Genomic DNA, 27,447 nt, shown 5'->3' on the forward strand with positions numbered 1-27,447 from the left:
ACCATGAATCATTAATGAAATGCTCCAATCCTGTTCACTTTTGCTTCGAATTCCAAATACTTCATTTTTGGCCTTTAGTAGGAAATGTGCTGGTATATTACAGGAATGGAAACAACCTTCCCTGTGATGGCATGGTTGTGTGGACATGGCCATATCAGGATCTTTATTGCAGTTCCTACTAAAAGAAATGGAAGAGAGTCATAAACCTGAATTTTGACTTAGTACCATTTTAAATTGTAGTATGAGGTGTGATGAATAAGTAATGGAATTTCTTTAATTTGTGGCTTTGTACATGTGATTTTCAAATTTTTTTATCTTGCTGGTACATATGTTCCTTATGTATATTTATTTTCATTTTCAGCTGTTTTGAATATTTTAGTTTATTGTTGACAATCAAAAAAGTGAAACACGTTTTCGTATGCTTGGAGAATTTTTACTTTTGAAAAAGATGGTTAAAAGAATTTGCATTAAATTTTGTTTGAAAAATGGCATAAAGTACAGCTCCATATTTGATGCTAACTGTGGCATTTCGCGAGTCTGCTATCAGTAAGACAAGAGTTTATGAATCATATAAACATTTCAAAGAGAGTCAAGAAGATGTTGAAGACTACGACTTCCCTGGGCACCCTAGCACAAATTACCAGTGACAGTGTGGAAGAGGTAAAGAAAATGGTTCTGGAAAATAACCAAATCACCATCTGAGAGGTTGCTGATGGTATTGGTGTATCCTTTGACTCATACCAAGCAATTTTTTGGATGTTTTTGGTGTGAAATGTGTAGCAGCATAGTTTGTTCTGAAATTGTTGAACTTCAGTCAAAAATAATTTCATGTAGATTTTGACCAGAAATTGAATGGTGACACCAATCTGGAACTTCTAAAGAAGACATCGAAACTGATACCCAAATGCCCCAGTGGAAACTGCCTGATGAGCCAAGACTGAAAAAAATATGACAAGTTTGATCACACTATTTTCTTCAATTACTATGGGTTTGTACATCATGAGTTCCTGCCTTATGGTTGTATGGGCAATAAGGAATACTATCTTGAAGTTATGCACCATTTTGTGTGAAGCAATCCAAAGAAAATGACCAGATTTGTGGCAAAACCACTTGTGGAAATTGCATGATGATAATGCTTCCATTCATACCTCAATGCTTGTTCATGATTTTTGGGCAAAACTCAAAACCATTATGTTATCTCAGCTACCACAGTCACTGGACAACTTCTTTATATTCTCGAGGCTGAAGAGAACCATTAAATAATAACCATTGGCGAGGTAGAAACAGAATCACTAAAGGAGCTGAACACCATAACGAAAAGTGAGTTCAATTGGAAAAAGCACTGGCATAAGCATATTATATCTGAGGGGTTTACTTCGAAGGGAAGAAAGTTGATGATGGATTAATAAAGATTCTTTCTTTCTACCACACTCACTGGACATGTGCCCCTGCAACTTCTTTATATTCTCGAGGCTGAAGAGAACCATTAAATGACATCATTTTGCCACCATTGATGAGGTAGAAACAGAATCACTGAAGGAGCTGAACACCATAGCGAAAAGTGAGCTCAATAGGAAAAAGCACTGGCATAAGCATAATATATCTGAGAGGGATTACTTTGAAGGGAAGAAAGTTGGTGATGGATTAATATAGATTCTTTCAGAAAAACAAAAATTCCTGTTACTTTTTGCTCACACTTCCTGTATCAATGTTCATTAGATTCACATGAAACTTGGAAAAATTGCTACTTAAACCTATCTTTTGGTAAAAGAAATATATGGCAAAGACTGTTTATCATGTACGGAAGGTTTTGAATGGTTCAAGGACTTTCAAGATAGCCAAAAAGACATTGAAGATGACTCACACCTGGGATGCCCTTCAGCATAAAAAATGGATGAAAATATCAAAAAAGTGGGTAATATGATTTGATCTGATCATTGGTTGAGTATTTGATTGATTGTTGAAAGTGTAGGAATTGACAAAGAATGTGTAAGGAAAATTTTACGTAACCAATTTAATGTGAGAAAAGTGTTTGTGAAACTGGTGCTGAAAATTCTCTTGGTTGAACAGAGAAAAGCTCATGAAAATCTTTGTATTGCCACTTTGAATGCCACTGAAAATGATCCTAATTTCTTGGAAAGAGTGGCAATATGCGACAAATCGTGGTTTTTCACTTATGATCCAGAAAAGAAAATTCAGATGAACAAATCAGTATTTAAACTGATGATTGATAGTTTTTTTTCTATATTCATGGAATTCTGCATCTTAACTGGGTTCCTATTAATCAGCATTACTACCTTGTGGTTCTTGCTCAACTCCATAAGAAAATAAGAAAAAAATGAGCTGGATTGTGAAAGAACAAGTCATGGGTTCTGCATGAAGACAATACACCGTCTCATATGATATTGTCTGGTAAGGGGTTTCTAGTGAAGTATGGCATCCCACTGTTAGATCATTCACCTTGTTCACCTGACCTAGCACCATGTGACTTTTATCTGTTCCCCAAGGTCAAGTCTGCATTAAAAGGGACAAGATTTCAGTCCATTGAAGCAGTGAAAGAAAAAGTGTCATGCATCATCAAGGAGCTGATGGAGGATGACTTCCAGTACTGTTTTCATCTGTGACTTCCAGCACTGTTTGCATCAATGGAAAATTCACATGGAGGATTGCAACAGGTGATGGCAACTTGATGCTCACAAAATTAAAAATGGATATTCCACCCAGCAGATTAACTGGGAACTGTCAGTTGAAATCAAGAATCAAGAAGTGAACAAAGAGGAGAACACACCAGCAACATTTTTAGCTTTTCTTCCTTTTGTGGGCAATATTTCGTTTAGAATAGCAAGAATCCTCTGTGAATTTCACATGAAAGTGATTTTCCATCCACCATTTAAGATTGAAAACTGTTTGGGATCAGTAAAGGGTGATTTGCTATTGCGGAAGGCCAGAATTAAAAAATACCTTGCCAGTGTGGTATGACTTACAAAGGTCAGACAACTCTCACTGTAAAAGAATGCTGCACTGAATATCAACATTGCAATTGCCTTTTGCAACCAAGTAAGTCCACTATTGCAGTTCAGTTGACTATGTTAAAGCTATGATTCTGACAACATTAACTTCTTTTTGAGAATCAGTTTTTAAGCAGTCTATGGAAATATGCCTGGCAGGAAATCTGATGAACCGTGATAGTGGCTACCAGTTGGACAGTGTGTGGAACCCCATCACCTCCATGATTTGCTCTAATCAAAGACAACAGAGTGTGCCAATGGCCGCATTGATTGGTAATGCAGAGAACAACTGAGTTCCATGGTTCCACCAGTGAAGGCACTGTCATCAGGAAGTGTGGCCCATCTGTCAACTTGCATTTTGAGGCATGTGTGGAATATTTGCAGCATGCTATATATGGCGGAATAGAGCAAGCCTTCATCAGTGGTTGATGGTTCACTTAAAGATGACTGGCAGGTGCCCAGTAGCAATAATGTGTGATGAAAGAAACAACGACTGGCTGCAATCCTGAAAATTGTTTGAACATTCAATTTGCTGGGAAAATTTTAAAATTCACAAATGTCTGCTTGTGTCTGTATATGTGCGGATGGATATGTGTGTGTGTGTGTGCGAGTGTATGGCTGTCCTTTTTTCCCCCTACAGTAAAGTCTTTCTGCTCCCAGGATTGGAATGACTCCTTACCCTCTCCCTTAAAACCCACATCCTTTCGTCTTTCCCCCTCCTTCCCTCTTTCCTGACGAAGCAACCATTGGTTGCGAAAGCTTGAATTTTGTGTGTGTGTTTATATTTGTTTGTGTGTCTGTCAACATGCCAATGCTTTCGCTTGCTAAGTTACATCATCTTTGTTTTTAGACATATATAAAGTAATCTAGAAATAATTACCTTAATTATCCTTCTGAGTAGATCAGCACTAATAATAAGGCACAATTCATAAACAAAGGTGGCTGTGTGTGAAATAGTGAGGACAGTAAGCTATATAGGGTGTTTCAGAAAGGACTTAACAACTTTAAAAATTCATATAAATTATTGAAAGAAGATATAGAGCTGGTTTTAGTGTTATTTTGTAGGGAAGCCTTTACCTTAAACTAAAGATGTTGTGTGTGGCTTCCATTGGTTATCCTGCACACCTCCCATCAGAAGTCAGTTTCTTTCCAAACTTGCTGTAGCATTGCAGGAGTAACTTGCTCAGTGGTGGCATAAATATTTGCTCTAAGTTCAGGTAGAGAAACCGACACAGGAGATATGAGGGTTGACTGAAAAGTAATGCCTCCACATTCGAACTCTTCAACAGTTGGCAGCATTGGTGTGCGGCAGTAATGGCTTGTTCCATAGCTTCTTCTCTACAGCTACAGCTGGTGGGAAGCCTTAGCATTGAATGGTTGTGATCTTACAGTGTACAGTATGGAACCCTGCGCAGACGGTCAGTCAATGCGATTTAAGCAATGTGCAGTCATTGAATTCTTGACAGCAGAAGGTGTCACCGCAAAGGAGATTCATCCAAGAATGTAAGCAGTTTATGGTGATTGTGTTGATTTGAGTACTGTGTGTCGTTGGGCGAGTGAGTTTAAAGATGTTGAGATGGGAACATCTGACCTGTGTGACAAAGAGTTGAACGGCCTGTGAAAGCAACCACCGAGTTTCACAAGCAAAATGTTGACAGATTGATTGAGGACAATCGTCGTATCACTCAGAGAGAAATTGCAAGCACAATCGGCATTTCAAAAGAATGTGTGGGTCACATTATTTCTTTGCTTGGCTACCCGAAGATCTGTGCACAATGGTTAGGTACCCTGGATGCTGATTCCCGAAATGAAAGCTGACAGACTTGAAATTTGCCAGGAACTCCTATTGCGTTAGAAGAATGAAGGTGAAACCTTTCTCCATTCAGTTGTGACAGGAAATGAAACATGGGTACACCATTACGACTGTGAGATTGTGGTTGCAGAAACAGAGTGTTGACTTCTTCTGTGATGGCTTCAGAAAACTTGTTCATCATTGGCAGAAATGTATCCAATTGGCTGGTGGTTATGTGGAAAAGTGAATATAGGTAATTAAAGATCACATTCTAAGGATTATTTCTGTGTTTGATTTATTAAAATATTCCCATCCAAACCCAAGTAACGAAGGTGGAGGTATTACTTTTTATTCAACCCCGTACAAATGTCTAATCCTTGATGAATTCCCAAAAAAGATCGAGTGGTGTTAGGTCTAGGGAACATGGGGGCCATGCTATTGGCACATCATAACCAATCCATTGACCTTTAAAGCTGTCACTGAGAAAATGCCGGACATTAGCCAGGTAGTGGGATGGTGCACCATCTTGCATGAAGTAAACATTTCGTTCTTGGTCATCCTCATTGATCTGTGGTATCAAAAGTTGTCATAACATATCCAGGTACACTAGTCCGTCAATGGTTCTCTCATAGTAAAGAAAGGGGTTGTACACTTTGTTCTTGCTTAATGCACAGAAAACACCAAACAGTCATATGTGGGATTTGCAGTTCATGAGATACATGCTGGGTTGATTTCATTGGGCTGTTGAAAAAATGTTGTCTCACTCCCTCAATGATATAATCAGATGTGCTTGGACAACCTGATGATTTCCCATGTCTTACTGAGAAACCTGTTTCTACAAAACATTTGTGCCACTCATAAATTGTAGGCCTACTAGGAGGATCTTTAGCATACTTGGTACAGAAATTATGCTGAACTGTTTAACGACCTCCTTTGTTACGCACAGTTGGATGACCATTAATTGTAATAAATGTTTGTGGAGTAAAAAATATTGGCTGGGTCTAGCGGCAATTTACAAAAATTACTTTTTTATTATTTTTTATTTACAGGATCTCCTTTGATTTGTTGCTTGAATTTCTTCTGTCTGGAACCCAGATTCTCTTATAGGTCTGGAAACTTAATATGTAATTTTCATATTTAATAGTCCTAGATGCTTTGCTGCCATCAATTACAATGTTCACTCAGTGAAATACATTCCATTTGTACGCAATACATTACAATTTGCCCAGTAACTGAGCACAACAGAAAAACTTTACATCCCTCCTTCATTCCTTCCTGCCAGAAAACATTACTTGCACACAGTTAACAGCAGTAAAGATATAGTCATACTGAGATTGAAACATAGAACATTAAATTGAAAATAATTTACAGAAAATTAAATTCACTCAACAGCACAATAGGACAATTATAATAAAATATATATTCACATAAACAAAATTTATCTTTTTGTAGTACAGTAATTTTATGAAATTTGTTTTTTAATCATGGGGGTTTAATTTTGCAAGATTTTTATAAAATAATTTTTTTTTTGTTTTTATCTTTTTAATTAGGCATTTTTAATTTGTTGAATGAGGTTAGTATTAAGTATCAGATTTTAAATGTATTTTTCCAGTGTGAATTTTTTTTAGATAAATTAATTTTATAGGTGTCAGAGAAAATTTTATAATTGTGTTAGCACGATATATATTACTATACAGTCGTAGATTAAAACATTTCAAATGAAATTGAAAGAAGGATAAGATCATAAATTTGAGAATATACATGGTCCAGACGGCTTATTGCACGTTACATCTGTTGTCACCGACTTCGATGCTTCAAACCTAAATACACAGCTAGCACGCTTGGGTCAAGTGAAGGCAGCATTCTTTAATGCAACTTCTGCTAGCAGTCATTACAGTGTGAATCGGCTCTACCGAACTACACAAGACAAAACTTGCTGTATTTCCTACAAATCGACACTACAACACCTCTGTAGCTACTATGAATTAATTTATATGAATTTTCAAAGTTGTAAAGTCCTTTTTGAAATGTCCTATATTATAAAAACTTGCTGTTGTTTGTTGTTGCAGATAAATATAATTTTTATACTCTTTTAAGACAAAATATCAAGACTACTATATATGCAATATAAACTCAGTGAGCTGCAGTGGTATATTCCATGTTCCCTATTCTCTGTGTGCTTCTAAGCAATATTGTGTAATATGACATGGTCCACACCTCCGAAGGCAGTCCTACGTAATGTGATTTACTAATAGCGTACACAGTGCACGACCTATTTGGAGGAGGGGCCATGCTTATTAATTTCAGGAAAGGGGAGAGGTGAAGGAAATAAAGCATAATTTCTTATTAAATGAACATCAAAACCATTGAAAAAACTGTGTTTATTAATCATCAAATTTACTCATGTTACCACTGTATAATATTTACCTAATGCTTACTATGTAATTAATTGTACAGTTTGTATGAGATTTGTACATATCATTTCAATTTCTGGCAGGTAACATTCAAACACATTTGAATCTTCTATATTCACATTTGTAGTAGTTTCTTTTACATTGGCTTATAATACAAGAAAAACAGCATGAATTGGAGTTACAATGGTATTGGAATATTTTAGAACCTAGAACTATCCAGCATTTTCAGCTGCAAGGGGACCAAAGATGTGTGGTGGAATAGCTTTGAAATTTCACGTCGCTGTACGAACACTTGTCAGACATTATCTGCTACCGGTTCTGGCTTCGTTTGTACTGGATTGCTACATCTGTCTGTTTGCTGGGGCATAATTTTAGCTTGATTTGTGAACCTCATTCTTCACCCTTCCCCCTCATCCTCCATAATGAAAGGAGGGTGAAGGGTAACTCCTTCTTAGTTGCTAACACCATGGGAATCATGAATGGCATTTGTGAGTGGATGAATGAATGAATGAAATTAGTTTTTGAGGGGAAGATAAGCCAGTAAAAAGAGTGAGCTAACTAAAGTTTTTTCTGCACATTTTAGGATCTTATTCCCAACTTGGCAACTCCTGTAAACAGTGATAACTTTCTTGATAGTAAGATATTTCTTTCTTTATTTTTCATTTTTTAAATTCATTTTCCTAATCAAAATTATCTCTTTTCAGAGGTGTCAATTTTAGATCAGAAGAACATGACCATAGAAGAGGAAATGGATGATTACAACAAAAAAGAAAGAGATGTTTGTCATTGTATCAGAGACCTTCTAAATAAGTTAGACAAGCTGAATGAGAAATTGTGCGAACATAAAGAATACAAAGAAGCTCTTGACAAGCACAATATTATAACACAGACAGACTACCTCAACAGTCTCAAGGTCAGAATTAAGAAAATAACATTGAATCCTTATAGAGAAAGTTTATAACATCATATTGTGTTATTGACATACATAGTTGTAGTTTACTGTACAATAAGACCATATCAGTGGCTGAGACATGTAGCCTAATCAGTGAGGTACTGAGCTGCAAATTTGCTCATTGCTGATTTGAATCATCTTCCTGTTCATAACATATTTTTTGCATATTTGACCTGAAAAAATTAAAAACATTAATGGATTTTTTCCATCAGCAGTTGGTGGAACATAACATACTGCAAAAGTGATGTCTTGTTATAAGTTCTAATTACAGATTTTTTATACATCAGGACAATGTATACTGGTACAAGTTTGTGTGTGTGTGTGTGTGTGTGTGTGATTTTATAGCTCTGAAGAAGAATTGATATTAAAGCCAGCAATATTGTCAGTTTTGTTTATGTGACTATCACCAACTCAGTATCTCAGGTGCATGGCGAGTTGTTACTTGTACCCCTTAAAGTATTTGTATTCCAGCAAAGACTATCCTTTATTATATTTTTTAAACCTCGGATGTTTTAATAATTGTTTGCTTATTACTTTTGTAATGTTTGATGAGTCAAATTTTCTATGTATTAGATGTATTGTGCAATAACCTTAGTAATTGCAGTTGAAATTTTTTGTTGAAATGAGTAAGAAAGTAAGAGGAGAAGATCAAATATGTAGGTTCCAATAACCTGTGACACTACTTAAGATATCTCAATAGGCAGATTTTTTTATGAATTCATATTTATACTAACAGAATTTTTACTGCCAATTCAATCTTAAAATGAAATGAGCTTGAGGATAATTACATTAATGTTGCTGTTGTGGACTTCAGCTCCCAATACTACACCATCTTCTGCAAGCCTCTTCGTCTCCTAATAACTACTGCAACCCACACCCATTTAATTTATACCACTTACAGTATTCATACCTTGGACTCCCTCTACAACTTTTACCCCCCGCACTTCCCTCCATTACCAAACTAGCAATATCTTTGTGCATTAGGATGTGTCCTACCGATTGATTGCTTCTTTTAGTCAAGATATGCCATAAATATCTTCTTCCCCAATTCAATTCAGTACCTCCTCATTAGTGACTCGACCTAACCATCTCATTTTCAGCCCTCTATGGTGGCTCTGCATTTCAGAAGCTTCTATTCTCATCTCGTATAAACCACTTACTTCCATATAAAGCTACACTCCAGACAAATACAGTAAGACCTTGATAACCTGGCGTGCTCAGGAATTTGTCAATGGTGGATTATTCTGTATGCCAGATTATAAAGTCTTTTTTAAAAACCTGGTTTAAAAAAAAGGGATGTAAGCAAAATCTATAGTTTTGATACAAGTAACTGTTATTTATTAAGCACAACAGGGGAGATTAAAGTATAACAAAATTAAAAGTCTGTATTACTTTTCTGTAAAAACAAAACTAAATTAAGAGTCAAATATTGTACTGCTCTGTTAAATCAGTTTAAGGCTCAAAGTTTTGGAAAAGATAAATATACATGCATAATTTTTTGTAGACTAGTTATGAAATAAAAGGCACACCATTGATTTTAAAAGGCCAAAAATAAGATAATTAATAAAAATGGTCACAAAGAATTTGGTGCAGTTTATTTAGAATTACTGTCTTTAGGAATAGCAGAGATATATGAGATTGTTGACAGCAGATTTATCACTAGTAATGTATCAGAGCAATCAGTTGTCGATTTATCATCATTTACATCACTTTCTGTCTCAGCTCAGTGAGGCAGCCAATTGTCACTGAAGAGGAACCACACCAAATGGTTCTGACATTTCTCAAAGGTGTCAGATTATACTGTCAACCACACCAAGCTAAAAATATGAAAAAATTTCTGATGAATTCAAGACTGTTGGGTCTCCCAAAATTTCAAGTGCTGCATTATCACCATCTTACATTTACATTCATTTTCAGAAATGCTTTTTGCACTGTAGTCAGTCTACATTTTATACCCCCTGCACTTCAACCATTATCAGTTATTTTGCTGCCAAATAGCAAAACTCGTAGACTATTTTTACTGTCTCATTTTCTTCAGCATCACCTACTTTAATTTGACTGCATTGCATTACCGTCATTTTACTTTTGTTACTCGTACTCTCTTTTTAAGACACTAGCCATTCCATTTAACTGCTCTTCCAAGTCATTTGCCATCTCAAAGAGAATTACAGCATCCTCAAAGTTTTTATTTCTTCTCCCTGAACTTTAATTCACTCTCAAAATTTGTCCTTGGTCTACAGTGTGTGGATTGAATAACACCAGGAGAGGCTACAATCCTGTCTCACTCCCTTCTCAACCACTGCTTCCATTTCCTGTCCTTCAACTTGTGTAACTGTGGTCTGGTTTCTGAATAAGTTGTAAATGACCCTTCACTTCCTGTATTTTATCCCTTCTACCTTCAGAATTTCAAAGAGAGTAATCCAGGCAACATAGTCTAAAGGCTTCTGAAAATCTACAAATGCTTTAAACATTGGTTTACCTTCCTTTAACATATCTTCTAAAATAGGTGATATCATTATTCCTCCGGAATCAAGACTGGTCTTTTCAAGTGTAGGCTTTTACCTGTTTTTCCATTTTTCTATGAATAATTTGTATCAGTATTTTGTAAGCAAAACTTTTAAACTTCTAGTTCGATAATATTTACATGTGGCAGCATCTGCCTTCTTTGGAATTGAAATTTACGTTCTTTTTAAAGTTTTGTTATGGTTGGCTCTTCCAACAATATCAGAAGTTCTGAGGGAATGTTGTCTGCTCCAGAACAGTTTAATGTACATATGCTTCTCTTTCTGTAATACTGCCTTCAAGTTCATTTCTGTTGTATACTAATTCCAACTTTCAGTTTTTCCTTCTTTCCTTAGTGCTGATTTTCCAGCTGAATTCTTGATATTCAACCAACTGCTTTCCTTTTCTCCAAACATCTCCTGATCTGTAGGGAGTATCTATCTTTCCCCTAGTTAATATATGATTTTGTATCCTTACATTAAGACTGCTTTTCCATCTGAGGTCTTGATATTCATATAGCTGTTCCTCATTTCTCCAAAGACATCTTTAAATTTCCTTAAGGCAGTATCTATCTTCCCCTTAGCAACGTGTGCTTCTAAATTTTTTTCATTTGTTATCTAGCCATTCCTGCTTCGCCATTTTGCACATCCTGTCAGTCTCATTTTTTAGATGTTTGTATGCCCTTTTGCGTGCTTCATTTTTATGTTTTATCATTTTTCTCAATTAAATTCAATATCTCCTGTGTTATCCAAGGATTTCTATTAGGCTTTGTCTTTTCGTCTATTTGATCCTCTGCTGCCTTCACTGTTCCATCTCTCAAAGCTACTGATTTGTCTTCGACTGTATTCCTTTCCCCTGTTCTTGTCAGTTGTTGCATAATGCTCCCTCTGAAACTCTCAACAACCTCTGGTTCTTTCAACTTACCCATGTCCTATCTCCTTAATTTCCTACCTTTTTGTAGTTTCTTCACTTAAATAATCTGACACCTGAACACTCCTTTTATACACAATGAATGTTGCTTACTGATATTCAGTTGCCATTAAGTATTATTAATAAGGGTCCAGCTAGTCTGTGCCCTGAATCGATGTGCTTCTTCCTTCAGCTTGGCTCAGATTTTGTCTCCTTACGGGCTGCAGATAAAGCTACTGAAAATTAACTTCTTGTTGTCATTCCCCCCACCACATAAATACAACGTGAGATTCAGTTCACCTATTTATATTATCATCAAAATTACAACTCATACATGAAAAATGATGACAGCTACCAACTCATTTATTTCCTCTCTATACTATGTACACAACAGATCTGGTATTTAACTTGATAATTAACAATTACAATACATTTATTATCTTTGACACATCACGTTTGTAGCTTTTATGGAGCTCTTTCTTCCTTACTGCCTGCTCCCTGGAACTCCTATCCCCACCTAAGCAGGTAGGGTCATCTGTCTGCTGCCCACTTCTGTACAGTCACTGGACCATTAGCTTTGGTATCAGCACCTACAATTTAAAACACCTTCCAACAGTGGGGTGCTTACCACTTATTGACTGCTCTTAATCACAGTCAGCTTTTCTCTGACATATGTATTTAAGGACATGATAACTCTCATTCAAGGAATGGGATGTATCACTACATATTCCTCCACTAAGAGAAAAGATGTTGTGACCACACATTCAATTTTATTATACAAGTGTTATATAAATAGACGCGATAGTTTCGCTATCACTTTCACTTTTTTCTTTAAGAATATCATTGCAGTAAGTATTCTTTGTGTTTGGTTTTACCAGTAACACATATTTCATTATACCTTTTAATGAAAATCTCTTTCTTTCTTGGAGAAGGTAAATATTGGTGTATAATTCTAGGATCGAACATCAGAACACTCTGAGATTCCATTGTGTCCTGTGGAGCTGGTAAATTACTTAACTTAAATAATTTTATTTAATCAGTCTGGAAGAAATGCTAATGTTCCCTTATCCCAGCCTCTACCTTTGTGCATATAATAATAGTTGTAAACATTTCTCAACTCTGACCTTCCAGGGATTAAGTACTCTTAACTTTGAACCCTCACTAACGTGATGCACCTCTCTTACCATAAAATGATGTGGTCCTCCCTTCGTTGGATGCACTCAAACCTGGTGTAAGTTCCCTTCTCTGGGGCAACTTACCCATAAACTCCTACAAAGTGCCTTTAAAGTCAGTACCACCATTAGACTGTTGTTTATTTACAGTATTACATTTACAGTTACACAATCATGATTTTGGCTTCAAAGTGCCATTATCAAGTGTTTTTTGAAAGCAGATTAGACAATAATAGTGAAATTCATAACAAGTGGCATAAATGTATAACAATCCATATTTGTAATGCTTACTTACAAGTGTTATAAATTGCCTAAGATGGCATAATGTCACATTAAAATACACTATTAGACATTTGTCTAAGAGTCGATATATCTGGCAGAGCCTGTTTCACTACAAAGTACACCATCTTGACTGAATAACAATTGGCTAAGTGTCAAATTATCTTGGTCAAAGAAATTCCTTTTACAAGCAGGTGAGTCTCTGGATTTAGTGTCCGGCAGGATAGGAAAGGTTAGGAGCAATTTATTTTCTTAGATAGTTGTTACATCTTTGCAGTACCTGTGTAACTAGTATACAGTGAAGTTGCCTGCTCATAAACATAAACAGTAACAAACCTCTTGATAATGTTCGCTGCATCCATAAATATAACAGTCCAGCCAGTCACTGACATTGTTTAAAGTACATTTTAGTAGGTAAATATACAGTTTTGTATGTGAAATTAACACATGGCCAACTCTAAGTTTTGTAATTTTGCCTCAATTCAGAATTAATACAATACAGTGCAATTACTTATTCTACTCACTCATTAAATAACCAGTGATGTTTGAAGCAATTTTTATGATGTCAGTATCATCAGGCATGTGCATCCTGTTATATGTGTTAGAACATTACTTAGGAATAAGTGCAAATAACACAGGTATGTGAAACATGTCATGTACATAAAAGCATTTAAGCCAATAAAAGAATTAAAAGATTTCATGTTGATCAGCACATTTAAATTTAACATAATATAAAGAGCAGGGATATCCTGGTATTTGTTAATGTTGATGAGATACAATTACAAATGTGAGTGCACCGTGGTATTGAAACGTATGGTTGTAATGTTGGTGCTATAAATCTTATTTACATGTTATAGTAGTGACATCATATTTATATGACGTAAAGATAACATAGTAATGTTAACAACTTCATCAGCTTCCACAAATGAAAGCACCAAGTGGGTTAATTCCTATTTCTTAACAACCAAGATAAATGTAAAATTATTGATCATAGTTACTTCTTAGAGAGGTAATAAACAATTGAGAAGAAACACAAGGTCCAAAATACTACAAATCATTCATTGAAGACTGTAGGCATGTGGAGTGGAAGGGGGGGGGAGGAGGGGGGGGTGTAGAAGGATGGATAGGGGGGTTATGACTAATGAAATGAAGAAGAAGCTATTATAGTTAGGTATAGGCATGATGGGGGACAAAAGGGTAACTAACAAAGGAATAAGAGTAAAATGTGAAGTAAACAACTTTATTTTTTAGTTATTTTTTATTTTTATTTTTAAAAGTGGATGGGATCCTCCCTCCCATGGGTCTATTCAAACTTTATATAAGTTCCCTTCTCTGAGGTAACTTACCCATAAACTCCCATAAAGTGTATCACATACTTTCTTTACTATTATTTTGAGTACTCCAGTACTTCTCCCTTCTGTTTTTCTTTTCCCATCTCTACATCGCTCCACCAGGCTCCTGATTTTCTTCGGACAATTCTCCTGCCTGAATGTTCTGCCTATTGCTACTCTCTTCCAAAACCCTTTTGTTTCTACATGTTAACTTGTCACTCTTATCTTTGGGTCATTCTGACACCTGGCCCCCTTTATTCCCCTCGAAAAAGTGACAAGACTAACTCCCACATCTGCTTGAGATTGTGTGCATGACTATACCCTCTGTGTGTGTGTGTGTGTGTGTGTGTGTGTGTGTGTGTGTGTGTGTGTGTGTGCATTGTTTCTTGGGCAGTTCACTGAAGTAAACTTTATAATCATTCTGTGACAAAAGAAAACAGGGAAGGGTCTCAGTGATAGAGACACATGAAAAGGCAGTGAGGGTATTCAGAATTGATTCTCAAAGCTGAGAAGTAAGAAAGTGAAAAAATAGAATCAGAGTGTTGGACACAAAGAAGGAAAGAAGATAGATGCCAAAGACCAAATCCCTTCCCACTCCCTTACCCCAGGACACCATCCCAGCCAGGTTCTTCATTGGGATGTAGGAGGACGCAGATTGGTCAACATGCTCTACAGAACAGTAATGCCCTGAAAGGTGAGTCCAACAACCTGCTATGGAATGAATGTCTATAGCACTGTCTTAACTGTGTGTGTGTGTGTGTGTGTGTGTGTGTGTGTGTGTGTGTGTGTGACTTGTAATGTCTGCAAATCCCACACCTCTCGTATACAATGAACACAAACCCACCCACAATATGGTCATTAAATGTAAACCTAATTCACATTGTTCAGAGTAAAAAAACAATGCTTGACTGGGTTTCTAGTCTGATACTCTATTGTTTAAATCTCTTTACCATCTCTATGTTGCATAGTCCTTTTTCTTTCCTGTAGCTGGCTCTACTGGAAATAATGCTTTTGGATGGGAAACTCCCTCAACTCTGTAGGGTTCAATAAATTTAGAAAAAAAATTACTGGTCTCTTTCTTAATACTTGAGGTCACATGATGATCATTGATCAACACTAGGTCTCCAATTTTTGTGGTACTTTTTATTGCTCATTGTACTATTGAACTCATAGATCTGTGCTGTCTATTAGGTTTTTGTTACTTGTCATTGTATTTTTTCATTGGCAAGATTTCGTGTTTTGTCCAGCTGAAGAATTTTAACAAAGGTTCGCCTATAAATTGTTTGTCCATTATTTCTGTAGGTGATAGGGCTGTATTTAGTGTGTCAGTTTGTTAATAATCATTTGAAACACTGGAATCAATTGTACCCAACCTGTATATTGCTTCAAACAGTAGGTTCTACAGAGGTGAGCAATTTCCTTCATAATTCATTCAAAGGGTTACTTTGCACGTGGTGTTTTGAAATAGCAATGTGCTTAATTTTTCTCCATCTTAAAAATTCTTTAAGGATTGATTGATAAACTGTGGCCCATTGTGTGTCAATATCGTACAAGGTTTTCCTATGTCATTGAAATATTTCTTTAAACACCAATTACTGTTTAGTGTTAGTGTGTTTGACTGGATAGAGCTTAATATACTTTGACTAACATCCTAGTAGTACAAATATGTAAATGACTCCTCCCCTACCGAAAGGTAGTTGATCAAAAAAATCCACTGGTGTGAGGTCGTGCAATCCCTTGGGTATTATCAGATACAACTTATACAACAGTGCTTGATTATTATCTGTCGTCGTTTGACATACTTCACAAAATTTTATTATTGAATATACTTTTCGACCTAACTTTTTAAAATAGTAAAATTTAATAATAATATCTGCATACTCTAAAATGTCCGTAACCTCTATGAGTAAAATTAATTAAATCAGGCTCTACTTCAAAATAACACATTCTTTTGCGTAGTCCAGTCTAACATGTTGTCATCTATTTTTCTTCTCTCATTCAATGTTGTCCATTTATCACCAAAATATGGATCATTAATTATGTCCTGTTTAATATGTGAAGCTAAGTTCTATACATCATTATTTGTATGGCTTAATGCTAGAAAGTTTATATTAAAGGTAATTCCAGGACCTTCCATCCTTACCATGTCATTATTCCTAATGGTGAACATGATAATGCATCTGGAACTATATTTTGCAAACCCTTTATACATCTAATACCAATTTGGTATTCTTGTAAAACAAGTACCCATCTTATAAGTCTACTATGCAACAGACGACTTTCCATAAGGAATACTAAGGCTTGGTGATCAGTATATACAGTTACTTTTGATCTCCAAATTAAAGTTTGAAATTTGTTAAGGCTTCATACAATAGCTAATAACTTCTTTTGTGTTGCTGTATAATTTAACTCGTGCTTACTTAAATCTTGACTTGCAAATGCTAGCACATTGCACTCTCCCAAATTCATATCTCAGTCACCCTGAAACAATTTGCACGCTATCATGTACTTGGAAGCATCAGTGCTCAAGTTAAAGGGTTGATCCATTTGTGGATTTTTAAAATTGGTGCTTCTGATATTTTATTAAAAGCATCAGACTCTTCACTTCCCCAAATCCATTTTGATTTTTGCTTCAACAAGTTTAACAATTTCAGGTTATTCATTGGGGGTATTCTTTGGTTGTGGGAATTATTTTACAGCTCTGATTCTTTCTGGACCTGGTTTTATCCTGTTTATACCTGCTAGGTGTCCAAGGAATCTGTGTTCCTTCCTACCAAAAATGACCTAAATAGTTCAATAGTAATGCCTTTAGAATAAAATTTTTCTTGTATCTTTGACAATAAATTACAATTTGCTTCCCACATCTTGGATAATGGGAGTCTATCATCCACAATAGCTGTTTGTTTTCTATATGGTTATTCAGAGTTTGTGCATCCATCACCAGTTCTCCCCCAGTGGCTTAACGCATGACCAGTAATGGGTTGTTACACTTGTTCTATTATTCCTTCACCCAACATCTTATTGATTTCCTCTTGTACTGCTGGGTTTACACTCAAGGGTAAAGGATGTGGCTTAAAAAAGAAAGGAGTTTCACCCTTGAACTAAATACTTAATGTACTTTAGTAATATTTTGTACTAATCATCTTTTTGTAAATTGCTCAATAACTCAGACTCATAAGTTTTAGCTTTAATTTGTTCTTGTAGTTCACCGTTGTTCTTGTAGTTCACCTTGCGTTCCAGTTGTACTCTCCAAGTTTATAACAGTACTACTTACTGTTAAGCAGATGTTATCTCTGTCAGTATTACCACTAGTGTTTCCTTTAGATGGTGTTATGTATACTTTGTCTCTACGATTACACGTTAAAGTTGTGTGGAGGAATCAAGCACTACCGTGTATGTCGTCAGCCAATCCATCCCCAATAGCAATTGCAGATCCGCGTTAAGTACTACTAAATAGGTCTGCATAAACATAAAATTATTCAGTGTTATTGGCAATTGTACTTCTTGTTTAACCTGCCTAGCTTTAACTCCTGTATATTCCTGCTACATATACACCAGTTACAGGAAGTATCAGATAAACTTTTTTCTTTCTTAAAAAAAATCAAATAATCATTTTTATATCATGGAAATTTCACTTCCCGAGTCTACGTATACATTTACTTAACAATTGTTCATCATACCTACAACTATTGGTTTTGTAATTTCGGTACATCTCTGTCATTCATCTTCTGCTAATAGTCAGATTTTTAATGGTGTGATTTCGCTAAAAGCTATAAATTTTTTTCCTATGTGGGCTTATATTCAATTTGATACATCCTGGGTCATGATCCTTCGACCAGGATGTCAATTATTTTTGGTCCCATTGTTTGTGTTGACGTAAAGGACTGAACAGTCGTAGCCCCTTATTTCTTGTCATTATTATTATTATTATTAATATTATTATTACTTTCATTAGTAAATGTTTGCATGTGCATATTTGTTAAGTCACGTCATTGTTGTTTCGACTGCCCTCCTGGATACTCGGTCACTTGGCAATAATTTACTTCTCATTTCTTTTGAAACTTTTAGTTAAACTTACTATTTTCATGACCTGTATCGTCCTGATTTGGGCTAGTCTTTTCATTGTTCATGGTATCTAGATTTTTCATAAGTGATAACAACTCATTTACAGTAGCCCCTCCCCAGTACAAAATTTCCTTAAGTACATGATAGTAGTGGTTCATGGTGTGGGTTCCTGTAGTCATGTCCTAGTTCATGAACCACGGGCAACATATGAGTGGCCAAGTAAGTGGTCCCGACAGTCGGGATACCAGTTACTTTGGAATAAGGCTGGCCATCTCGGACATATTCGGAGTCTTGGTCACCTTTGTGCTCACACGGCAAAGACTACCAAATCCACTGGTTAGTCCTTCAGCCGTTAGGGGTAAAACCCAATGGGACTCGGGGCAGGTAAGGCTAGCAACCTGCTTCCCTGGTACTTTAAATATGATGCTGGCAACAATCAGAGCAAAATGCCTCGGACCTTTGGAGGTGACAGAGTCCCACCTCTAACTGACAAACCAGGGACTCCTAAGATACGACTTGGCAAACAAATGGTAATGAGATGGGGAGCTATTAATATCAATGGGGGCTACTCTGAGAAGAAGGTAGAGCTGGCAGAGGCTGCAAGTAAGATGGTGCTGGACGTTTTAGCTGTTAGTGACATTCAGGTAAAGGGTGAGAAAGAAGAGGAAATGGGAGAATACAAGGTCTACCTGTCAGGAGTCGAAGCAGCAATAGCACAATGGGGTGTAGGGCTTTACATCAGGAAAGAAATGGAACCCAGCGTAGTTGCAATAAGGTATGTAAACGAACAACTGATGTGGATAGATTTGACAATGTCTAGCAAGAAAATTAGGATTGTGAAGGGACAGATCAAGATAAGATGGATAGTTTTTATGAGGCACTCAGTGATGTAGTTGTTAGAGTAAAGGACAAGGACAGTGTTCTGCTCATGGGTGATTTTAACGCCAGGATTGGAATTCGAACAGAAGGGTATGAAAAGGTTATGGGTAAATTTGGAGAGGATATGGAGACCAACAGGAACGGGAAACAACTCTTGGATTTCTGTGCCAGTATGGGCTTAGTAATCACAAACTCCTTTTTTAAACATAAGAACATTCACCGGTATACTTGGGAAGGCAGGGGAACCAGATCTGTCATTGACTATATAATAACAGATCAGGAATTCAGGGAGGCTGTGAGGGACACACGTGTACTCAGGGGATTCTTTGATGGCACTGATCACTATTTAATCTGCAGTGAAATTGGGATTGTGAGGCCAAAAGTGCAGGAGGTCAGGTCCATATGTAGGAGGATAAGAGTAGAGAAACTTCAGGATAAGGAAATCAGGCACAAGTACATAACAGCGATCTCAGAAAGGTACCAGTTAGTTGAATGTAGTCAATTACAGTAATTGGAAAAGGAATGGACAAGGTACAGGGACGCAGTACTAGAAGTGGCTAAAGAATGTCTTGGAACAGTAGTGTGTAAAAGTAGGATGAAGCAAACAGCTTGATGGAATGACACAGTCAAGGCAGCCTGTAAAAGGAAAAAGGAGGCGTATCAAAAATGGCTACATACTAGAACTCAGGTAGACAGAGAAAGTTATGTTGAAGAAAGAAACAAAGCCAAACAGATAATTGAAGCAACCAAGAAGAAATATTGGGAAGACTTTGGAAACAGGTTGGAGACTTTGGGTCAAGCTGCAGGAAAACCATTCTGGAGTGTAATTAGCAGTCTTTGAAAGGGAGGTAAGAAGGAAATGACAAGTATTTTGGACAGGTCAGGAAAACTGCTGGTGAATCCTGTGGATGCCTTGGGCAGATGGAGGGAATATTTTGAAGAGTTGCTCAATGTAGGTGAAAATACGATCAGTAATGTTTCAGATTTCGAGGTAGAATGGGATAGGAATGATGATGGAAATAGGATCACTTTTGAGGAAGAGGAGAAAATGGTCAATAGATTGCAGTGCAATAAAGCAGCTGGGGTGGATGAAATTAAGTCAGAACTCATTAAATACAGTGGAATGTCAGGTCTTAAATGGCTACACAGGATAATTGAACTGGTCTGGGAGTTGGGACAGGTTCCATCAGACTGCACAAAAGCAGTAATCACACCAGTCTTTAAACATGGAAACAGAAAAGATTGTAACAACTACAGAGGTATCTCTTTAATCAGCGTTGTGGGTAAAATCTTCTCAGGTATTGTTGAAAGGAAAGTGTGAGTATTAGTTGAGGACCAATTGGATGAAAATCAGTGTGGGTTTAGGCCTCTTAGAGGTTGTCAGGACCAGATCTTTAGCTTACGGCAAATAATGGAGAAGTGTTATGAGTGGAACAGGGAATTGTATCTATGCTTTATAGATCTAGAAAAGACATATGACCGGGTTCCTAGGAGGAAGTTATTGTCTGTTCTACGAGATTATGGAATAGGAGGCAAACTTAAAGCAATTAAAGGTCTTTACATGGATAGTCAGGCAGCAGTTAGAGTTGATGGTAAATTGAGTTCATGGTTCAGAGTAGTTTCAGGGGTAAGACAAGGCTGCAACCTGTCTCCACTGTTGATCATATTATTTATGGGTCATATGTTGAAAACAATAGACTGGCTGGGTGAGGTTAAGATATGTAAACACAAAATAAGCAGTCTTGCATATGCGGATGACTTAGTTGTGATGGCAGATTCGATTGAAAGTTTGCAAAGTAATATTTCAGAGCTAGATCAGAAATGTAAGGACTATGGTATGAAGATTAGCATCTCCAAAACGAAAGTAATGTTAGTGGGAAAGAAATATAAACGGATTGAGTGCCAAATAGGAGGAACAAAGTTAGAACAGGTGGATGGTTTCAAGTACTTAGGATGCATATTCTCACAGGATGGCAACATAGTGAAAGAACTGGAAGCGAGATGTAGCAAAGCTAATGCAGTGAGCGCTCAGCTACGATCTACTCTCTTCTGCAAGAAGGAAGTCAGTACCAAGACTAAGTTATCTGTGCACCATTCAATCTTTCGACCAACTTTGTTGTATGGGAGCGAAAGCTGGGTGGATTCAGGTTACCTTATCAACAAGGTTGAGGTTACGGATATGAAAGTAGCTAGGATGATTGCAGGTACTAGTAGATGGGAACAATGGCAGGAGGGTGTCCACAAGGAGGAAATCAAAGAAAAACTGGGAATGAACTCTATAGATGTAGCAGTCAGGGCAAACAGGCTTAGATGGTGGGGTCATGTTACACGCATGGGAGAAGCGAGGTTACCCAAGAGACTCATGGGTTCAGCAGTAGAGGGTAGGAGGAGTCGGGGCAGACCAAGGAGAAGGTACCTGGATTTGGTTAAGAATGATTTTGAAGTAATAGGTTTAACATCAGAAGAGGCACCAATGTTAGCACTGAATAGGGGATCATGGAGGAATTTTATATGGGGGGCTATGCTCCAGACTGAATGCTGAAAGGCATAATCAGTCTTAAATAATGATGATGATGACATAATAGGATAGCCATCTCCCTGATACTTTAGCTGAATGAACTTCATCCAGTGGATTGTCTAAACATTTAGACTGTGTTAAAATGCCACTCAGTATACCTTTTAAAACTTCTCCACTAACTGTTGTAGTGCTTTGGTTTCCTTTTTTGTTGATTTTGGTTCTTATTATTTTATGTTTTTATAATTTTGGCCTTTAATTGGGTAATTTTCAAGTTAATTTTTCTTGTATTGTTTGTGACCAGTATTTACATCCAAATTTCTCTTGAAAATTCTTACACAAAGTAAATTCTTCTGACTGAGCATTCCTACTCAGCAGTGTCTCCTACTAGGCAACTCAATGTAAAATATATTTTCCAAGAGTCCCCCACTTTTGAGGTAAAGATCTCAAAAAAAAACTTGTAAGAAGTATGTGGGGTGTACATCTCCGTCAGGTTTAAACTTTCAGAAATGCTTGTATAGTTTCATGCTACTGCCTAATTGCAGTTCTTCTAACAAAGTATTTGTACCTAAAGATTTCCCTCTACACTTACTTTCTGTGATTTCTTGTCTCATTTTAGCTAACACATCCTACAATCATTTAAATTTATTGTTTGGATGAGTTTCTTGATCCCCATAAAGCTGTATCCTATTTAAAGTTCATGCACTCTCTTGACGTTTTTGATTTACTAAGGCCTGTACTTTTTCCTCCAAACTCATGAAAATATCATGTGAAGAAATGGAACCTCCATTCTCACTCCTTTGCTCTAAAAATTCAACATGATTTTGCACATCTGGGATCTGATTCTTTACAAGTTTACACTCCTTTACTGCAAATTCTTGCAAACTATCTACATCAGTATGAATTTCCCTAATATATTCCTGAATTTTGTTACATACAAGGTCCCTTTGTTGAAGTATTTCAGTATAAATGTCGTCTTAAAAACATTTAATTTATGATCTAGTGTGTTGCTAAATGCTCCTCCAAATGCTCAAGTTTCTCATCAAATCGAGCAAATCTGTCATTATTACTGTTAATTATGTCCTCCTTCAATGACTGTACTTTATTACTAATCATTAAAATTGATTTTGTGTCTTCTTATTATTTTCCTCATTAAGAGTTTGTATCTGCTTAGTAAATTCATCCAATTTTTCCAAAATTATTTCTAAATTCTTTTCTCCAGACGTGGTCATCTTTCTTATGATGACAGGCATAAATAAATATTTTATTTCTCATCTGAGCATGCTTATCATGTATATTGATGTTTTTAATTTTAAAATTAATTATATTCTACATCTGTCTTATTGTATCATTTACAATGTATACAAATTTTTAAGTTGATTATGAGCAGAGCTCAACATTAACTTTATACTGCATGCTGCCACTGGACTGTGCGTCACATGCTAGTTGCTCATGGCTGCATGTTGCCGACGTGCTGCATGTATTGTGCAATCTGCAGATGACTGTGTGCTGCCGACAGACTGTGTGTAGGCTGCAATGTGTCGACAATTGCATGTGTGTTGCAATCTTTTGACAGCTGGTTGTAGATTGCGTACTGTCATTGGGTGAATACTGGTTTGTTTCTTCCCATCAGAGTTCTCTTTCTTTTTCCCTCAATTTGATTGTTTCTTTCTGATCAAACTTGATGTATGTACTGTATAGAACTTCTTGTTGTTTTATTCCCATTCCAGTTGGCAATGAGTTTTCTCCTTGGGCTTTCTTATGAAATTTTTATGATATTTGGCTGTTTTGTTACACTTTATTTGTCTTTTAGCTGCTGAGACCACCACTTGAAGTTTTTCAGGTTGGTTTGGGCTGCGTGGTGGTTTATTATGTTTCACCTCATGCACCAAACACTTAAATAAGTTGTCACCTGAACATTCCTTTTGTATAAAATGCATGTTGCTTACTGAATGTTCGGTCGCTGTTAAGTATTATTAATCAGGGTCCAGCTAGTCTGTGCCCTGAATCCGTGTGCCTTCTTCCTCCAACTTGGCTCAGACTTTGCCTCCTTACAGGCTGTAGATAAAAAATGTTCAAAAATGTAATTCAATACATGATAAATGAGTACAGCTACCAACCCACGTAATACCTCTCTGTGCTACGTACATAACAGATCTGATATTCACTTGATAATTAACAATTATGATCCATTTATTATTTTTGACATTTCACATTCTTAGATTTAATGGAGCTCTTTCTTCCGCACCACCTACGCCATGGAACTCCTGTTTGCACCTCAGCAGGTAGGGTCATCTAACTACTACCCACTTTCATACAGTCACTGCATCATTAACTCTGGTATTAGCACCTATGATTTAAAACACTTCCCAGCCATGGGGTGCTCACCACTTATCAACTACTCTCAGTTACGAACATCTTTTCTGTAGCATGTGTATTTAAGGATGATACCTCTCAGTCAAGGAATGGGATGTATCACTACAAGCTTCCACTTTCATTCCTCTCCCCCCAGTCCATACTCACCTACAATTTTCCCCCTTTCTTCCCCTACTCTCTAATTCCAGTCCCCCATCACAATTAAAGTTTCATCTCCCTTAACTATCTGAATAATTCTTTTCGTTTCATCATACATTTCTTCAGTCTCTTCACAATCTGCAGAGCTATTTGGCATGTAAACTTGTACTTCTGTGGTAGTTGTGGGCTTCATGTCTATATTGGCTATGATAATGTGTTCACTATGCTGTTCATAATAGCTTACCCACACTCCTGTTTTCTTATTCATTATTAAACCTACTCCTGCATTACCTGTACCTGATTTTGTATTTATAACCCTGTATTCACCTCACCGTTAATCCAAGATTCCTCTTGGCACTGGACTTCTCTAATTCCCACTAGGTCTAACTTCAACCTATGCATTTCCCTTTATAAAATTTATAATATACCTGCCTGATTAAGTGATCTAACATTCCATGCTCTGATTCGTAGAATACTAGTTTTGATTATCCCGATGGCAACATCCTCCTGAGTAGTTTCTGCCCGGAGATCCGAATTGGGGACCATTTAACCTCCAGAATATTTTACCCAAGAGGATACCATCATCATTTAACCATACAGTAGAGCTGCATACCGTTGGGAAAAATTATGGCTGTAGTTTCCCCTTGCTTTCAGCCATTTGCATTATCAGCACATCAAGGCCATTTTGGTTAATGTTACAAGGCCAGACCAATCAATCATACGAACTGTTGCTCGTGCAACTTATGAAAATGCTTGTATCCCTTTTCATGAACAACACATTAGTCTGGCCTCTCAACAGATACCCCTTCATTGTGGTTGCATCTATGGCACAGCTATCTGTACCACTGAGGCATGCAAGCCACACCCACCAATGACAGAATCTGTGGTTCATGGTTTCTGAGCAAAGAGGGAAACCTGAAAGGTGGAAGGATTATATAGAGGGTCAATACAAGGTAGGTGAACTTGAAGGCAATATTATAGAAATGGAAGAGGACATAGATGAATGTGAGATGGGAGACATGATACTGTGAGAAGAATTTGACAGAGCACTGGAAGACTTTAAGTTGAAACAATGTCCTGAGAGTAGACGACATTTCATCAGAATTACTGACAGCCTTGGGAGAGTCAGCCATGACAAAACTCTTCCCCCTGCTGTGCAAGATGTGTGAGGCAGGCAGAATACACTCAGACTTCAAGAAAAATATAAGTCCAATTCAAAAGAAAGCAGGTGCTGACAGGTGTGAACTATCAGTTTCATTAGTTGTGGTTGCAAAGTACTACCATAAATTCTTTACACACATGGAAAAGCTGGTAGAAGCTGACCTCGGGGAAGATCAGTTTGGATTTCAGAGATATGTAAAAACATGCAAGGCAGAAATGTAGGAACACCCAAGGCAGTACTGGCCCTTTAGTTTATCTCAGAAGGTAGGTTAAGGAAAGGCAGTCTTACTTTTATAGCATTTGTAGACTTAGAGGAAGCTTTTGACACTGTTGACTGGAATACTCTCTTTGAAATTCTAAAGGTAGTAAGGGTAAAATACAGGGCACCAAGGCTATTTACATCTTGTATAGAAACCAGATGGCAATTATAAGAGTCTTGAGAGATATGAAAGGGAAGCGGTTTTTGAGAAGGGAGTGAGATGGAGTTGTAGCCTGTGTTTGATATTATTCAGATTATGCTTATCCATTATGGATATTTTAGAACCGTGACTGTATATTGAATGTAAATAAACATAATTATTCAAAAAAGTGACTGGCTGCAGATCTGTATAACTTATTTACATATTATATTATTCAGTCTGTACAGTGAGTGAGCAGTGAAGGAGAACAAAGAAAAGTTAGCAGTAGGAAATTCAGGGAAAAAAATAAAAGCTTTGAGGTTTGTCAATGACATTGTAATTCTGTCAAAGGGGACTTAGAAGAGCAGTTGAGTGGAATGGACAGTTTTTATTATTTCGTTTGGCATCAAGGGTACATTACTTGAATTGAACAGCAATGTTGTTACTGGTAACACAATATGCATATACTACAAATAAAATAGATTACATTCATTTATGGTAATAAAAGTCTTAGATTAGATCGATAAATCAGTAATATACATATGGATAAAAACACTAGGATGAGTTACATGTAAAAGAGAAAATGTTGTTTTTATAAACAGTAATATTGACAAACAGAGCTTCAAGTTGTAATAAAAACTATAGGTTAATATCTAAAGTATCCAGCAAATTTCCAGCCTGCGTCACCAAGGCTATGTCATTTCTGGCAAGTCAGCGACATATAAATTGAAAAGTAGGGGGGCCAATACTGATCCTTGTGGTAGTCTGTCATTTAAATTGTATACCTTGCTTACTTGACCTTTTAGGTGAACTTGGAATTTCCTGTTGGACAGCATGTTATTGAGTAGTTGTGCAATTCTTTTACATGGAATTATTCTTAAGAACTTAAGAAGCATGCCTTTCGACGACACTGTATCATATGCTGATGTTAGGTCAATAAACACAGCCATTGTTTTCTTCAGGTCTTCGAAGCCCTTCTCTATGTATGTTGCCAATGCTAGCACTTGATCACTACAATTGTGGTCTCGTCTGAAGCCAGCCTGTTCTACAGGAATGTGTTTCAGGATAGTTGGTGCAATTCTATTATAGAATACTCTCTCCAGCAGTTTATAGCAGACACTTAGAAGTGCAATGGGTCTATAGTCTTCAGGATTGTTACCAGATTTTGACGGTTTCAGGATGGCAATTATTTTAGTTTTCTTAAAAAGATTTGGCAGTCTTGCTGTTGCGAGAATTTCATTAAACAGTGCAGTTAGCCACTGCACTGCACCTTGGCCAGCATGTTTAAGGAACTCCGGGAATATACCACCACAACCAGCCGCTTTACCAGTTTTCAGAGTATCTAGGGCTGAAACAACATAGAGGGAACAAGCAGAGCAAAAAGTGAGTATCTCACTCAAATATTGATTGAAAACAAGGTGGACGTTGTTCTACTACAGGAAACCCACTGCTCAGATGAAACCCAACTTCATTCCAGGTGTATGCTCCCTGGCTACACGTTAGCTGGTGCGACATACCATGCAAGTTACGGATCTGCAACATATATCAAGAATGAT

The 27,447-nt window shown here is 36.8% G+C and overlaps 1 protein-coding gene across 1 annotated transcript in view; it reads left to right on the forward strand.

Moving 5' to 3' along the window:
• LOC126154773 (coiled-coil domain-containing protein 40) overlaps nt 1–27,447 on the forward strand; it is a 241,992-nt gene that overhangs the window by 184,175 nt on the left and 30,370 nt on the right. The window contains exon 7 of the mRNA XM_049916184.1: nt 7,919–8,127. Within this exon, the coding sequence (XP_049772141.1) occupies nt 7,919–8,127 (209 nt within the window). The remainder of the gene's footprint in view (nt 1–7,918; nt 8,128–27,447) is intronic.

This window comes from Schistocerca cancellata, chromosome 2 (genome assembly GCF_023864275.1).
Source record: "Schistocerca cancellata isolate TAMUIC-IGC-003103 chromosome 2, iqSchCanc2.1, whole genome shotgun sequence".
Lineage (NCBI taxonomy): Eukaryota > Metazoa > Arthropoda > Insecta > Orthoptera > Acrididae > Schistocerca > Schistocerca cancellata.